This window comes from Sorex araneus, chromosome 5, assembly GCF_027595985.1.
Source record: "Sorex araneus isolate mSorAra2 chromosome 5, mSorAra2.pri, whole genome shotgun sequence".
NCBI lineage: Eukaryota > Metazoa > Chordata > Mammalia > Eulipotyphla > Soricidae > Sorex > Sorex araneus.
Genome location: NC_073306.1, coordinates 24,269,796 through 24,286,294, shown reverse-complemented (window position 1 = coordinate 24,286,294; position 16,499 = coordinate 24,269,796). Strand labels below are relative to the sequence as shown.

Sequence of the window (16,499 nt, the reverse complement as noted above, 5' to 3'; positions counted from 1 at the left end):
TGATTTATATTTAATAGTAGACTCTCTTAAATATTTTTAGAGAAATATTTCAAAATCCCGTATGTAAAGAAGTCGATGAGAGATGGAAGCAAAGACCATCAAAGGCAAAGTTGAAATCTCAGTCAAAGTGTGTTTTTATTTCTCGAAATTTTCATACAGGAACATTCCAGTTACAGGTAGAGTAATATTGTATAACAATCTTCTTAACTAACTTTTTTGGACTGCATGTTATTAGCATTATTGCCTTTAAAATTTAGATACAGGTGTCCACTATTGTTTTTTAATTTGGAGAATAAAACATGGAGATAAGTGGTTAGAGTTTATACAGGAATTTGAAAAACTAAATGAAAGTATGCCTTTGTACAGTTGCTTCTCTACATGTCAACCTAAGAATCTACATCCCCTGTAGTAGTTTTGTTATAGTGAAGATGAGAAATGATACAGAAAAATAGAAAATTTCCAGGTTTAACCAAGGAAAGAGATTTGAATGTAAGAGTATACTCAGATAAAGAGGGGGACTAGAAGTGAATCAATGACAGTGAGAGAGGGTCTTGGGCACTTTGCTGGTAATGAAGGTGCAGTGATTTTGTTTATCAGACCATGAAAGTTAATTCTGCTTGTATCCTTATTACTTAAATGACTAGATTAAAAATAAAAAATTAAATATACTGAGATAAGCTGATAGCCTCAAGCCAAAATTAAATATAATTTGACAAGAATTTATTAAGTCTTACTTGTGTTCTGAGCTCTGGCCTGCCCTTATAGTCACTATCTTTGCGGTGTAGTGTAAGTGAAAAAGCAGATGTATAATTAACTTTTCTTTTTTTGTGGTGTCAAATAGATGAAACCAAGAAGAGGGCTATAAAGATAGTACAGGGGATTAGCCATTTGAATTGCAGTGTCTGAACTCCCCATTTGATCCCAGCACTGCCTATGGTCCCCCAACCACTGACACAGTGAGCCTCTGAGCACAGAGTCAGGAGTAGGCCCTGAACACTGCTTTGTGTCACAACCTGCCCCCTTCCCCCGCAAAGAGAGAGAGAGACAAGCATATATCAAAAACTATGATTTAGCTAAACAAACAGTATGTTCTCAGTGTGGTGGTTAGGTTTTTGGAAACTGCAATTTTAAACAAAATGACTTATCATGAGTCTTATTTTGGCAAGACTGATTGATAAAAATAAGAGTTTACTCTACACACTCTTGTTATAAAAACATAAAAAACCTCCAAACACCTGATATTAAAGAATAATTTGTGATCATTCGACTATTTTTTTCCAGCCAATTCACTCTTTACTCCAATTCAGTGAAGGTGATCAGAACCCATCCTGGGAGAACAGGGCATGAGAAGGGAGCCAACCTGAATAAAATGCCCATCCATCACAGCAACCACTCACACAAACACCTACACATAGCCTGGCACAATTTTGACACTTGCGTGAACATAGTATATGGCTCTGGATGTGGGAGAAAACCAGAGAACCTGAAGGAAACCTACATAGACATAGGAAGAACATGTAAACTCTAGCCAGACAAGGCCCTCCCTACTCCTGGGGTCAGTTTTCCCCCATCAACATGATAACAAAATGAAACCATGTTATTCAAGGACCTATTGAATTGTAGCGGTCTTAAGGAAATCTAGATAAATAGCATCACTGACTGAAGAAAGTTTTCCATTATACATCTTGAACCTTGGATCCGAGTTCAATTCAGTTCAGTTCATTCATTTGTTTAGCAAACATTTCCTAAGTGCCCTAACTAAGGCAGCACAAGTTTTGTCTTAGAGGTTACATAAACAAATCTGAGTCCAGACCTAGAGGAGCCCTTAGTTAGTAGAGAAGAACAACATATAAACTAAAAATTGTAACAGTGTTTTAAGGGCACAAAATTGAAGAGATGTAGACAAGGTAGCATAAAATGAAGGAAGAAGAAGGCATTTAAAATTTTTTTAAAAAATTTTTTTATTGAATCACAGTGATATATATAGTTACAAAGTTGTCCATGATTGAGTTTCAGTCATATAATGTTCTAACATCTATTCCTTTAACAGTGTACATTTCCCACCACCAATGTTCCCAGTTTCCCTTCTGTCCCCCAGTCCTGCCTCTATGGCAGGTACTCTCTCTCCCTCTCTCTCCCATTCGTTCTCTCTCTATCTGTCTGTCTGTCTGTCTCTGTATCCTTTTCCTTTTCCTTTTGGACATTTTGATTTGTGATACAGATAACTGAAAGTTTATCAGGTATATTCCTTTACCTACTTTGAATGCTTAGCTCCTATCCAAAGTGATTATTTCTAACTATTATTGTCAAACTGGTCCTTTCTCTATCCTAACTTCCCTTCACCCCACATACACTTCTGGCAAGCTTCAGACCATTGACCAGCCCTCTGGCACTTGCTTTTTCTGGCCTTGGATATTAGTCTCATACTATTTTTTAATATATCTCACAAATGAATGCAGTAATTCTATAGCTGTCCCTCTCCGTCTGACTCATTTCACTCAGCATGATATTCTCCATGTCCATTCATTTATAAGCAAATTTTATGACTTAATTTTTCTTCATGGCTATGTAGTGTTCCAAATTGGGTTTTGAGAAATAAAATAACTTTCATAAGAGTAAAAATACAAAGGGCATTTTATGTTCAAAGAAAGGCTTACAAGTATGAAGGGAAGAGTAACATGCAGCAAAAGAAAAAAATGTTACATTTGGGGCTAGATAGATAGTACAATGGGTAAGTACTTGCTAAGCATCTGACTGGACCCACACTCAATCCCTGACTTACCCAATGGTCCCCTGGCCCCCTCCAGGAATAATTCTTTTTTTTCCCCTTTCCAAAATTTTTTTTTATTGAATCACCATGAGAACAGTTACAGAGCTTTCAGGATCAAGTCTCAGTCATACAATGATCAAACACCCATCCCTTCACCAGTGCTTATGTTCCACCACCAAGAACCCCTTCATACTCCCTTCCAACTCGCCTCTGCCTGTGTGGCAGATGATTTTCACTTTAATCTCTCCTTACTTTGATTACATTCAATTTTCGACAGAAAACTCACTATTATTATTTGGAGTTTTCCCCCAACAATCAGACCTGTTGAAATGGCATCATTAGATCACATGTTTTCTATTGCTGTTAACAAAGAGCATATGATGTTGCATGGTCACAAAAGTGGCCACCCAGTTTTGGGGTTCTGGTATTTTAGTAATTAAGTCCAGAGATATTTCTGCCAGCAGCTGCTGCATTCCAAGATTGATTTGTGTGCCTCTGGGATCATGACTGTTCAGGAGCGGAGGAACTCTTTGTGGGCGGCCCTCAGGGTCTCATTTGGGTGGGAAGCAGGGCCAGCTCAGCCCCCCTAATCATGAGATTCCCTATGTGTCCCATCACTGCAAGCTCCTACCTCTCTGTCCAATTGGCTCTGAAAGGTGGCAGTTGCCATGCTGCCGCAAAAGGGAAAAGGCCGAGGGACAAACACCCTTCCCCTCCCGGGACTGCACAGGGCCGTAGCTTAGTTCACAGTTGAGGAATATATCTGCCAGCGGCCACTGCGTTCAGAGAACGCTTTCTGTACCTCTGGAATAATGACCGCTCAGGGGTGGGGGAGCCGTTCCTGGACAGCTTTTTGTATATCAGGAAAGGTTGCGCAGCTGCATAAGTGGCTGCGTGGTTTGGAGAGATAGTCCCAGTCCCACATACCGGAGCCATGTCAGTAGAAGCTCGGTGTCGCTGGGACTCCATCTGGAGAAGGCAAGTTGGCTGCACCTTCTTCGTCTGGCACCCCGGTGTTTTTGGCCCGGTCTGGGGTCTGGAGTACTTTCTGGCTTGCGGTGCCTCTGTAGGCCCATATTCTTCACTGTTGGCTGTGGCAAGATGGCGCCAGGGGCGGGTTGAGTCCAGGAATAATTCTTGTATGCAAAGTCAGGAGTAACCCTTGAGCACCACCAAGTGTAGCTCATAAACTAAAAAACAAAAAAAGTTACATTTGAAGCCTAAAGTTCACAGAAGAGATTATTTGAGGAAGATCCTGGAGATGAGATTGTGAGAGCCTCACTTGCATGCAGGGTTTTGTATTTTACTTCACAGGCCATATAAATTCACTGGAGGCATTATAGAGTTATGGTTAAGAGTGTAGCCTGTAGAGCCAGATCACAAGGTTAGAATCCTAGCTCTACCATGATTAGATGTGTAATCTCAAGCAACTTATCTAGCTTTTCTATGTCTCTTTCCTCATTTGCAAAATAAGAATGATTTCATACAAAGAAAGTTGTATGGGAATTAATTGAATCATTATGCATAAAACATGCAAAAGAGTACCAATGTCATATAGTGAATACTACGCAATTAGGTTGTTATTATTACTGAGAGGGTTCTAAAGAAAGCAGGCTAACGATCAAATGAATTTTAAATGTTATTATTTTTACATTCAAATAAAGTGTAGTTTGAAATATAGATCACAATAGAGGAAAAAGTTTGTTTCTATGTCTGCATTTCTCTTAGATGAATTTACTGAGTATCCATTGCATGCTGGACACTTGGCTAGGGTACTATTGATAGAGTAACATTTTTATATCCAATTGTGGGTACAGACATATTAGTCTCACATCTGTAAAAATGTCATGAATACTATGATGGAAAAGTATGTGGAACAGTATTAAATTTGAAGTAGGTTGTTTATTATTTATTCAGCGAACATGTAATAAACACTTAGATGGTTGGCATTGTTCTATACAATTGAGAAAATTTGATAGTGAAGAAGGGAGGCAAAAATCCCTGCTTACACAAAATTTATAATTGCTGAAAGGGATAAATAACATACAAAGTAAATTAACAAGTACTATTCCAGACTCTTGATAGCATTAGACACCTGACACACACGAAAAGATAGTATAAAACAAATATATAAAATTATTGTATACTGGGATCAGGGAGACGTGCCATAGGTGTATGTGTGAGACCCTGAGCACTGCCAGGGGCTCTGCTGGTTCTTGTACCACTGGACCCAAGCAGCACTACATCTCTGAAGCAGAGTACTGAAATGTAAGGCTCACACCTCTGGGACAAATATCACTGGCAGTGGCCTCTGGGCTCCTTGAGGACTGCTTAGGAGGCCTCCCCAGTAAATTCATATATATAGGGGCTGGAGCGATAGCACAGCGGGCAGGGAGTTTGCCTTGCACGCAGCCGACCCGGGTTTGAATCCCAGCATCCCATATGGTCCCCTGAGCACTGCCAGGGGTGGTTCCTGAGTGCACAGCCAGGAGTAATCCCTGTGCATCGCCAGGTGCGATCCAAAAAGCAAAAAAAAAAATTCATATATATATATATATACATATACATATACATATATATATAGTATACAAAGAGTAAGGTTGAGATTGGGAATATTTCAAAGGACTAGGTTGCAAGCACCGGGTGGCCCTGTAGGCCCCCATCACCGCTGGGACAAGTACCAAAACCACTGGTCACACAGCCTAAGCAAATATAGCTAGGAGTGGCCCCTGGGCAGTCTCATTCCCAAAGATTAATGTACTACTGACTTGAGTGCCAGCACAATCATTTTCAGTACCAAAGGACTTTTTCTCTTTTTTTTTGCTTTTTAATTGTTTCATTAAATTTTTTCTAATTGAATCACAGTTTTTTCAAAGAAATACACAGTGAGATACACAGTTACAAGGTTGTTCATGATTGGATTTCAGTTATATAATGTTCCAACACCCATCCCTTACCAGTATATATTTCCCACCAGTTTTCCTCCTGCCCCCTCCCCTGCCTGCCTCTGTGGCAGGCCTCTCTCTCCCCTCTCTCTCTCTCTCTCTCTCTCTCTCTCTCTCTCTCTCTCTCTCTCTCTCTCCCTCTCCCTTTCACTCCCTCTCCCTCTCTCTCTCTCCCTCTCCTCCCCTCTCCCTCTCCCTCCCACTCCCTTTTCCTCTCTCCCTCTTCCTCTGACTCCCTCTCCCTCTCTCCCTCTCCCTTTTTCTCCCCCTCTCTGCTTCTCTCTCTCCCTCTCTCTCTCTCTCTCTCTCTTGCCCTACAAAAGGACTTTTTCATATTGCTCCTCTTTTTATCCCTCTTATCTCAATTTCTGCCTATATGTTTGCCTCTTCCTCTCCTATAATAGACTGGTAAGAGGATTAAAAAGATTATAACAAAAATACGGGTTCATATAATATAAGGCTAGAGCTAGGCTTTATTACCTTATTTTGTTTATGTTTGTTTATTTTTGGTTTTGCCATGCCAGGTATCAAATTCTAAATTCACATATGCAAAAGATGTACTCAGCATCTGGGTCATACCCCAGTCCTAGGAGTTGGGCTTGGTTGTAAATCTTTGACTGTGAGATACAGCATACATTACAAAAAAAAATACACACACAGCTTAAGGAATTATTTTGAAGACTCCACTGTCCAGAATAGAGTATTACTGCTATCTTTGAACAGAGTAATAGAATATTACTGACACATCCCTGAGGTGTCCCGTCCTCTCAACCCACATGCCAGTCCTGTGCTGGAGAAACCCTTATCATGAAATTGCGGTTAGCCACTTCCTTGCTTTGACTTACAATTTTATATAGTATCTTGAACAATGAGTTACAAAAATTTGGATGTTTTTCCCCCCTGTTTTTATTTGGGGCCCACACCCAGTGGTACTTAGGCCTTACTCAGGGCTATGTGTTCCAAGTGTTAGTCCTGGCAGAATTTGTGGGGAACCATATGTAGTGCCAGAAATCAAACTGAGGTCTGCCACATGCAAGAAAAGTGCCTTAACCCCTGTATATATCTGGCCCTAACATGCTATTTTGACTTCAGGTCTAATATATTCTTTCCTTTATGTACAATATTTCATTTATGAAATTCATCAATTTGATTTATATACTTATAGATCATTATTTCTAATACTATATGATTTTCCATGATATGAATATAATTATTTTTATGTTATAGATATTTGAATTGGTTTTATGATTTGTTTATTTGGGGGCCATACCTGATGTTACTTGGAAGGATCCTCCTTACTACACAAGGAGTAGCCCCCAACTACTGACACATGTGATCCCCAAATCTCCAAGGTGCTTGGAAGTCTCACCTGGCAGTGCTCAGGAAGACCATACAGTGCCAGGGATAGATCTAAGACTCCTACATTAAAAGTGTGCGTGCCAGCCCTTTGAGCCATCTGTTTCACCCTTGGTGTTTTTCTTTTCAAAGAAATAACTACAGGGAGTATACATACACATAGAATTATGGTGTATGTGTGTGTGTTCAATATGTCTAGATAAATTAAAAATTGTTTACAAAGTACCTGTTTCAATATATTTTCTCTTAAGATGTGTATGTGCTAGATTGCTCCATATATTTTTATTTATTTATTTGTTTGTTTATTTATTTATATTTTTGCTTTTTGGGTCACACCCAGTGATGCTCAGGGGTTACTCCTGGCTTTGCACTCAGGAATTACTCCTGGCAGTGCTTGGGGGACCATATGGGATGCCGGGATCGAACCCCGGTCGGCTGCGTACAAGGCAAACGCCCTACCCGCTGTGCTATTGCTCCGGCCCCTCCATATATTTTTTAAGTGGGTAAATTTTTTTACAATTTTTTCACAATCTGATAATGTACCTCACTTGTCTTTTCTTAGGATTTTCAATATTTTTTAAAAATCAGTTTTAGGTTCAGAGCAAAATTGAATAGATGTACAGAGTTCTCATATACTCCTTGCTTGCACACACTTCAACCTCCCTTACTATCAGTATCCTGCTCCAGAATGATACATTTGTTACAACCGATGGATCTGCCCTGAGGCACCGTTAACTTCCTGGTGTTATACTTTCTGTTTTGACATACCTATATCTATGTCTTTACTTTGTTGCATGTGTGTGTGTGAGAATGAGAGAAACAGATATGTGTTCGTTATTAAAAAGCTTCTTGTCTGCCTGTTTATTTCTGTCCTGTACTATTTTCGTAGTTTTTCCTTTCTCAGTCACACACTTGAGATTATGTAGTACGTAGCCTTTCACATTGATATGGGTTTATGTTTCACTCATATCTTTTAATGACTTGATAGCTCATTTCTTTTTAGTATTGAATAATATTCCATGGAATGGATGTTCTACAAGTTAATAGCCCATATACTTAAGAACATCAAGAACAGCTTCCAAGTCTTGACAGTCACGAATAAAAGTGCAATAAACACTATACACAGAATTTTGTGGAGAGGGAGAGTATATTTTAAACTACTTTGAATAAATACCAAGAAGAAAGATTGCTGGATTGAATGTTAAGAAGAATTTCGTTTTGCAAGAAACTACCAAACTGTCTGCCAAAATGACTGTATCATTTGCATTCTCACCAGCAACGAATGAGAGTTCTTGTTATTCAACATGATACCAGATTTGGCATTGCCAGTGTTTTAGATTTTTGCCATTAGAATAGGTATATTTGCCATTATAATAGGTGTCATTTTGTTGTTTTAATTTGTAATTCCCTAATGATAAATAATATTGAACATCTTTTTGTATGCTTATTTGTCTTAAACATATATTTTCTTTGGTGAGGTGTCTATTTAGATCACTTGCTCATTTTAGAAATCAGATTGGTCTAGAAATTGGTTTAGAAATTAGAGACCAGAGCAGTACTACAGCCAGTAGAGCATTTGACTATCATACAGTTGACCCGGGTCTGATCCCTGGCACCATATATGGTCCCTGTTTTTGGAACCAGATAAAAAATATCACTGCTGGGGATCGAGAGATATTATAGCAGAAAGGGTGCTTGCCTTGCCTGCTGGGTTCATACCTGGCATCCCATATGGTCCCCTGTACATCACCAGGAGTAATTCCTTAGTGAAGATCCCTGAGCATTGATAGTGTGGCCCAAAACCAAACAAATATATCACTGCTAAGACTGGTATTAATGTATTTACTGATTATTTTTTCTGAAAGTTTTGTGGTTTCACATATTATATTCAAGTCTTTTCGTTCATTTTGAATTAATTTTAGTGTATAATGTCAGAGAGTCTCTTGCCCGCATGCCTGGCTGTCTTCCCCAGGTCCCCTCGGAGGGGATGGGCTCCAGCTTCCCTCCCCACCCCAAGCAGAGCTCCTGGCAGCCGAAGACCACCAGAACCTAGCTACAGCCATGCTGGAGGCCCCTCTCCACACATTCGGACAGGCCTCATGCATGAAAGTACCGGCAGAGGAACCCAGGTGTGTGTAATCCCATCAATGGCCAACATCTAGAGAGAGACTTAAAAGCAAGCTCCCAGAAGTGATATCTTGTAGCCTACTTCTCCCTTTGGGAGAAACTGGCAATCTTCTGAGAGTTTCCTGCCCACATGGGACAGCCTTGCAAGCTTCCCATGGTGTATTCATATGCTAAATCCAGTAACTAGCTGGATGTCATTCCTCTGATCCTGAAAGAGCCCCCAGTTCGACATCCTTGGGAGGGCTTAGTTGAGATAGACTTCTAAGATCTCAGGGAAAGGAGAGGTTACTCTCAGGGAGAGGTTACTGAGCCCACCCGAGAAATCGGCGATTAATGGGATTTCGTGATCGTATAATGTCAGATGGTGATACAATTTTATTCTTTTGCATATGGCTGTCCAATTTATCTAACATCATTTATTGAACAAACTGTCACTTAAATATTGTATATTGTCTCTTTTACCATAAGTTAATTGATCATATATATCATGATTTTTCCCGTAGGCTTCCTATTATTTTTAGTTTTGTAAATATAAAGCTTCTCTAAATATTAATATGCTTTTAGTCAATGAAAATCTTGATTTTTCATAGGGAAAAATACCTGAGCATAGAATTGGTAAAGATTGGTTCGAAAGCTATAAAGTGCCACAATGAGAAACTGACAAAACTTTTTCAAAGTGGTTGTAACATTTCACTCCCATAAGCAATAAGCAAGAGCTTCAGTTTGTCTACACTCTTACAGAAGCTGGTGTTAATCGTATTTTATATTTTAGCTGTTTCAAAGTATGTAAGGTTATATTTTATTATATTTTATTATGCTTTTTAATTTATATTTCTCTGGTATCTAAAGATGTTGAGCACCTTTTCTTGAATTTATTGATAAGTTTTATGTCTTTTTTTGCCTAGCAAAAAGTGTTTTGCTAGTTTTTAAATTGCGCTTTGTTTTTCTTTTATTAAAACCAAAACAAATTAAAGACTTGTAGCAGGATTTTAGGGGGGGTGGGCCGGGTTGGTGGTCACACAGAGAAATACTCAGGACCTACTTTTAGTTCTGCACCCACCCAAGAGTCATTCCTAGTTGGCAGTGCTTAGGGGACCATGTGTGATGCTGGGGATCAAATCTGGCTTGGCCCTGGTGTTCGCTATTTTTTTATATATACTTCCCCTTCCTTTCTCCTAAACTGTCTTGCCCATTTTTCCCACTGTTCAGTTTTGGGGGTTGGGATTTGGGCCACATTGAGTGGTGTTCAGCGACTATTACTGGCTCTGTGTTCAGGAGTCATTCCTAGCAATGCTTAGGGGAACATATATGGTGTCATGGATCAAATCAAGATTAACCATATGCAGAGCAAGTCCCAATCCTATATTATATCTTATTTCTGTTAATTTTTACAGTGATATCATAAAAATAAAAATTGACCATTCAATCTATGATTCTCTTGGTTAGTATAGAGTGCTCTTTTACTATATTTGAACACCATGATTTACAAAGTTTTCATAATACAGTTGTTAAGAGCATTCAGTTTTCCAACACCAATCCCACCACCAGAATGACCTCCATCATTATCCACATTTTCCCAAACATTGCTGCTCCACTCCTCCCTAGCAGGCACAAAATAATTCATTTTACGTTGCTTGTTATAACTAACTGGCTGGTGAATTTAACAAAATATACTTTAGTAAAAGAAAATTTGTGAAAACTGTTTCATTTCACTATGGGATCTTTTAAGTCCTTTTCTGAGGGTTTACGAAGCTTTTTACTGCTAGTTGAGCCATCTGTATTACTGTTTTTATTTATTAAGGTTAGTTGGCTTCTATGTTACTTTTTCACCTAATATGGTATGCTCCTGCTGGAATGTCAGTATCGTGGAGTTTGAAGTATCTATAGAGCTTGGCCTGTAAATGAATTTACATGGTGGTGGTGTGGGTATAGTGCTGGGCTCTCCAGAATTATGGGGAAACACCACCACTTCTCACTCTTGACCCCAAAGTTCTCAGCCTGAAAACTTGTGTACCTGGAATTTTCATCAGTTTGGTGTCTCTGCAGCTATTAGACATGAAGCAGTGGAGTTGGGCTGTTGGCATGCTGGCAGTTGTGGGTTGTGGGTACAGCTGCCAGGGCTTCAGCAGGGCAGGGACTTAGGCACCCCAGAGTTTTCAGCTGGGAGAACAATGTACCTATGTATTTTAGCAGCTTGACTTGAATATCCTCTGAGATTTAGTCATGAATCTGTAGAGCTAGGTCAGTGGATGAGTTTACGTGGTGGTGGCTGTGGGATCTGTGTAGGTTATTTTTATATATGGGCCACACAGTGGTGTTCAGAGACTCTGGGGCCACTTTCTATGGTTGTCATATTAGTGTACATGCCTGAGAGTTCAATACTTGGGACCCACAAATGCCCACAGGCCAAAAGGACTATACTTAACATGTGCAGCAGATCACACAGTGCTGCAACTCAAACTCAGGGCCTCATACATGCAAGGCATGTGTTCTTCCATTTGTGCTATTTTTCTAGTCCCAATTTGAAGAGACTTTTTGTTTTTGCATTTTTGGGTCACACCTGGTGATGCACAGAGGTTACTCCTGGCTTTGCCACTCAGGAATTACTCCTGGCAGTGCTCAGGGGACCATGTGAGATGCTGGGAATCAAACCCAGGTCGGCCGTGTGCAAGGCAAATGCCCTACCCACTATGCTATCACTCCAGCCCCAAGACTTTTTTTTTAATGTAGGAGTACTGCTATTTATTCAGCCATTGAATAAGCTGATTAAATTGGGCATAAAATCCGCATTACTTTTTTTAAATTCAGAATGTTAATTTTATTATTTTTTAATTATTTAACTACCATGAAATACAGTTACAAAGCTGTCCTGTTTGATTTTCTATCATACAATGATTGATCACCCAACCCTCCACCAGTGCACATCTTCCTCCACCAAGAACCCCAGTATCGCCCCCACCCCACACCTCCCCCTTCCTCTATGGCAGACAATCTCCCCCATACTCTCTTTTGTATTGCTTGTTATGAATAGCATAAGATGTTGTGCGGCTGTTTGCTCCTGGAACTCCAAAATTCCAGATAAATGGGTCTGGAGAAATCTTTGCAGTGAGCTGCTCAGGTTCAGAGATTCTTTTGTGTGTCTCTGGATAATGGCTACCAAGAAGCTTAAGTAGCAGATGGAGGCAGTTTGTGGGCGTGACCTCCAGGATCCCAGGCATGGGGGGGTTGGGGGAATAAGAGGGACAGACCCATCCCCTATTTCTTGAGGCCTAGAGTTTGCTATCGCTGAACCCGTGTACCTGCACTTCTCATTGGGTTCTGGAAGTTGGCGGCTGCCAGGGATTTTTAGGGAGCAGGTAGAGGGACAATGCCTGCTCCCGTCTGAGGCATCCTGGTGAAGTCAGCCTGGCTTAAAGTCCGGAAGCATCTCTGCAGTGAGCTGCTTGGTTTGGAGATTCATGTCCCTTGTTTTCATCTTTTCCAGAAAAATAAACTATTGGCATATGCCCTGCAGGGTGCGCCCACTTGCCAGTAGTGTGCTATGCTGCTGGCCCTAACTGCGGTTTTTGATCTCTTGAGATGTATGGATCTCTGAAATAAGGCCAATAAATGAGCTTGTATAGCTGAACTGGAAGTGGTTTGTGGGTGTGGTTCCCACATACCTAACTTTTGGCCTTTTAATTTCTTGGTAAACTTGGCCCCAAGCTGTTGGGATCTGGCTAAAGGCACAACGGCAACTTTGGAGTATCAGGAAGTCAGATGCATTCGCCTGCAGGTATAGGTTGACCTGCTGGCGGCACCATACCCCCGTTGAAGAGACTTTTAATCAAGTCAAGGTGTTACTCTGTGGCTCTCAGACCAGCAACTCAGCCTTTTCTTAGAGCTTGTTAGAAATGTAGTGTTAGACCAAACTCTAGATCCACTATATCAGAATCTATATTTTTAAAAGGTGCCCAGGTAGTACATGGGTATATTTAAGTCTGAGAAGCAATGTGCTAATATAATTTACATAGAAGTCATCAAATGAATTGGCTTGGCTCTAAATCCAGGCAAGCAAAGTTCAGAAGTCTATACTGGCATTAATATTAATGAAAGATTTTTTAAAAGGCAAAATAAAGAAAATGAAAGTTGATTGTAAAGATACATATCAGCTGTATCATGGAAATGTGTCTATTTATTCAAACCTTTTCTGAAACACAGACAATTCAGAATAGCTCAGAATACTAACATATTCCTTATGATACAAGGGAGACTGTTATTATCTCTCCATCCCTATTGTCACTCCATCTCAAACACTGTACTGGTCCATTGTTTATCTAGTGGTTTAGGTCAATCTAAATTAGAACCATTTGTGAAGTGTGTTACAATGTGCACTCTCAAACCCTACCCCCAGAGAATTTGTTTCAATAGGGTATGCTATGCTGAGAACCAGTCTTTTAAACAATCACACCTGCTGATTCTGAAGTTTGAGGAGTACTATACTATCAGACTTCCTAGAATACATGTATTGTTTGAGGAAGTATTTTATCTGCTCCGAAGCAATAAATTACTTTTTGTCAGTCTTCAGTCAGAACTCATTTTTTGTTGAATAATATGAGTAAGTCAATGAATGCTTGTTACTCTCTTAGCCTTTTCTAGTTCTAACCAAGTGACAAAGTGAGATGGAGAAAAGTAACCCTATTGAACTCTACTTTACTCCCTCTCCTGGACTCTGCCTTCTTGAACTAATCCAGATCTTTTAACAGATTTAGTAACTCAATACTTTTGCTTTTCTGTCAATATATTTTAGTGAAATAAATGTGTTATACAATAAAAGGCATGTTTCATAAAAAGTATGATGTCAAACTATATTAGTACATCAAGTATATAAAGGAATTATATTAAAACTATCCTGTTTTTAAAGTACACTTTTTTTTATGTAGGAGGAGCAAAGAAAAAATGAAACAGCACATTCCAAAGGTACTTATTCTGTATAGTTTATTAAAATAAATCATAACCAATATATAGCCATTCAGGTCTTAAAGAATCAAACTATTCTAAATATTAGCTAAATATTTTTTAACTATGAAAATTTAAGGGAGAAACTAAATTTTTCAATATGTAAATGACCATATTATTTATTGCATACTAAATTTGCAAGGTAATCTGTCATCTTGTTGCTCATCGATTTGTTCGAGCAGGCACCAGTAACGTCTCTCATTGAGAGACTTATTGTTACTGTTTTTGGCATATCCAATATGCATGGGTAGCTTGCCAGGCTCTGCCTCGCGCAGGCTCTATACTCTCGGTAGCTTGCCGGGCTTTCTGAGAGGGGCGGAGGAATCAAACTCGGGTCAGCCTCGTGAAATGCGAACGCCCAACCGCTGTGCTATTGCTCCAGCCCTTGCAAGGTAATAAGATGTAACCTTTAAATTTTTATTCTTTATATCTAGCAGCATTATAGTCAATGCCATTTAATAATGCAGGAGAGTCAAAAGATAAGAGAGTTCTGTAATCCTTTACATTTTGCTTATAATGTCATGTAATGGCACCTTCATATAATTTTAGAAATGCTAAATATAAAATCTAATGAGTTTCAGTTTTATAAATTAATTTTATACATTAAGTTTATGAGTTAATATATTAATTATTATAGAAGGTGTTTTATGATTGTATATGAATGACATTTTCTAAAACAACATTTTAAGGTGAAAACTGTGCAGCATAACATGTAATGGGAGAAAATGAGTAACAAAAATTCAGACTGAAATTCCATTTTCATCTGATTTATGTTGAGTCATATTTTAAGTCTCAAACTTCTCTTTTGTGAAGTAGGTTGTGTCCGTGGCAACTACCTAGAAAAATTATTAAGTGGGAAAAATGGGATATGGAATTATTTTGAGCAACTTTATAAATTATAAGATTCTGTAGTAATATTAATTGGTTACATAGACCCTACCCACTATTGACCAAACACTTTGTAATCTGCCTCCTTAAGAAGACAGAAATTACTTAAATTAGGCAATATTTAGCTGAAAATATTAGTTCTTAGAATAGTCAAACTGTGTGCCTTTTCTGTTTTGACGGGACATACCAAAACTAGAATCCAGCTTCTTTTTTGTTCTGGTTTTTTTTTTTTTTTGGTGTGTGTGTGTGTGTGTGTGTGTGTGTGTGTGTGTGTGTTTTGAGGGTGGGGACATACCAGCAGATGCTCAGGACCTACTTCTGACTCTGTGCTTAGGGATTACTCCTAGTAAGCTTGGGGGAAACTTATGGGGTGTCGGAAGTTGAACCAGTGGCAGTGTGCAAGACAAACATCCTAACTGCTGTACATTCACTCAGGCCCCTAGAATCTAGTTTCTTTAGACTCTTCACTTAATACATTGATTATATTTAGAATAGGCTTCAGCACTCTTGATTAGCATGGAAATATTGCTAATTCCCAAACACATAATTATATTGTATAGAGGACTGTAGCAATTTGGAATTTTTACTGTATAACCTAGCTACCGTATAACCTAAAGAAGTCTGCATTTTAAAAGAAATATTGTTCATACAATTAAGATTTGATTTATGAAATGTGAATTTCACTTACAGAAACTGATCACTCTAAAGATGAATTTCGTTTTGCAACAAATAAGGTCATTAGTGACCCTTCAGAGATCAGCTCAGCAACCAATCACAGCAGTGCTACCTTAAGTTTATCAACACTAACATCTGATTCCTGTTACAGTGAAAGTGTAGAAGCTACTGCAGAGTGGTTTTCTGAGGAGTTGTCATCAAAAAAGAGTTCTCCAGTGCCTTTTGATAGAGAACCTCTAGTGGAAAAAGTAGCTTCATACCTGTCAGCCATTTCATTAAGTGAATGTAAGGAAAATGTAACGAATACGACACTTTATGATGATCACAAAGACGATGGCATTAAGGAAATATTTTCACAAAGAAATACAGATGTTGAAATACAAAACCTTCAAGATAATATTGGATGACATTTTCTCTTGAAACTCTGTATGAACCAAAATCATGTAAAGTTAAAACTGGATTACGAGCTTCTTACTCTCTTCACACATACAGGCTAATATTGCTTTTCTTGTTCTTAGAGTGGTATTAATTCTCTTGCCAGTTCTTCTAAAAGCAAAATTACAAGAGCTAAAGTGGTATCCTAAACAATAAGCTTAACTTTTGATATCTTATCAAAGGACAGAATAAATAATACAAATGTATTTCAATATGCAAGATACTTTAAGAAATCTTCAGCACAAATATATTTTTGAATAAAACACAGCATTTTCTTTTGACCTTTCATTTTATTTCAATATGTA

The 16,499-nt window shown here is 38.8% G+C and overlaps 1 protein-coding gene across 1 annotated transcript in view; it reads left to right on the top strand.

The window, feature by feature from the left end:
• The window catches only part of C5H1orf185 (chromosome 5 C1orf185 homolog), a 35,227-nt gene extending 19,061 nt beyond the window's left edge, over positions 1 to 16,166 (top strand). The window contains exons 3-5 of the mRNA XM_004607337.2: positions 41 to 176; positions 14,121 to 14,157; positions 15,775 to 16,166. Coding sequence (XP_004607394.2) covers positions 41 to 176; positions 14,121 to 14,157; positions 15,775 to 16,166 — 565 coding nt within the window. The remainder of the gene's footprint in view (positions 1 to 40; positions 177 to 14,120; positions 14,158 to 15,774) is intronic.
• Positions 16,167 to 16,499: the final 333 nt, after the last annotated feature.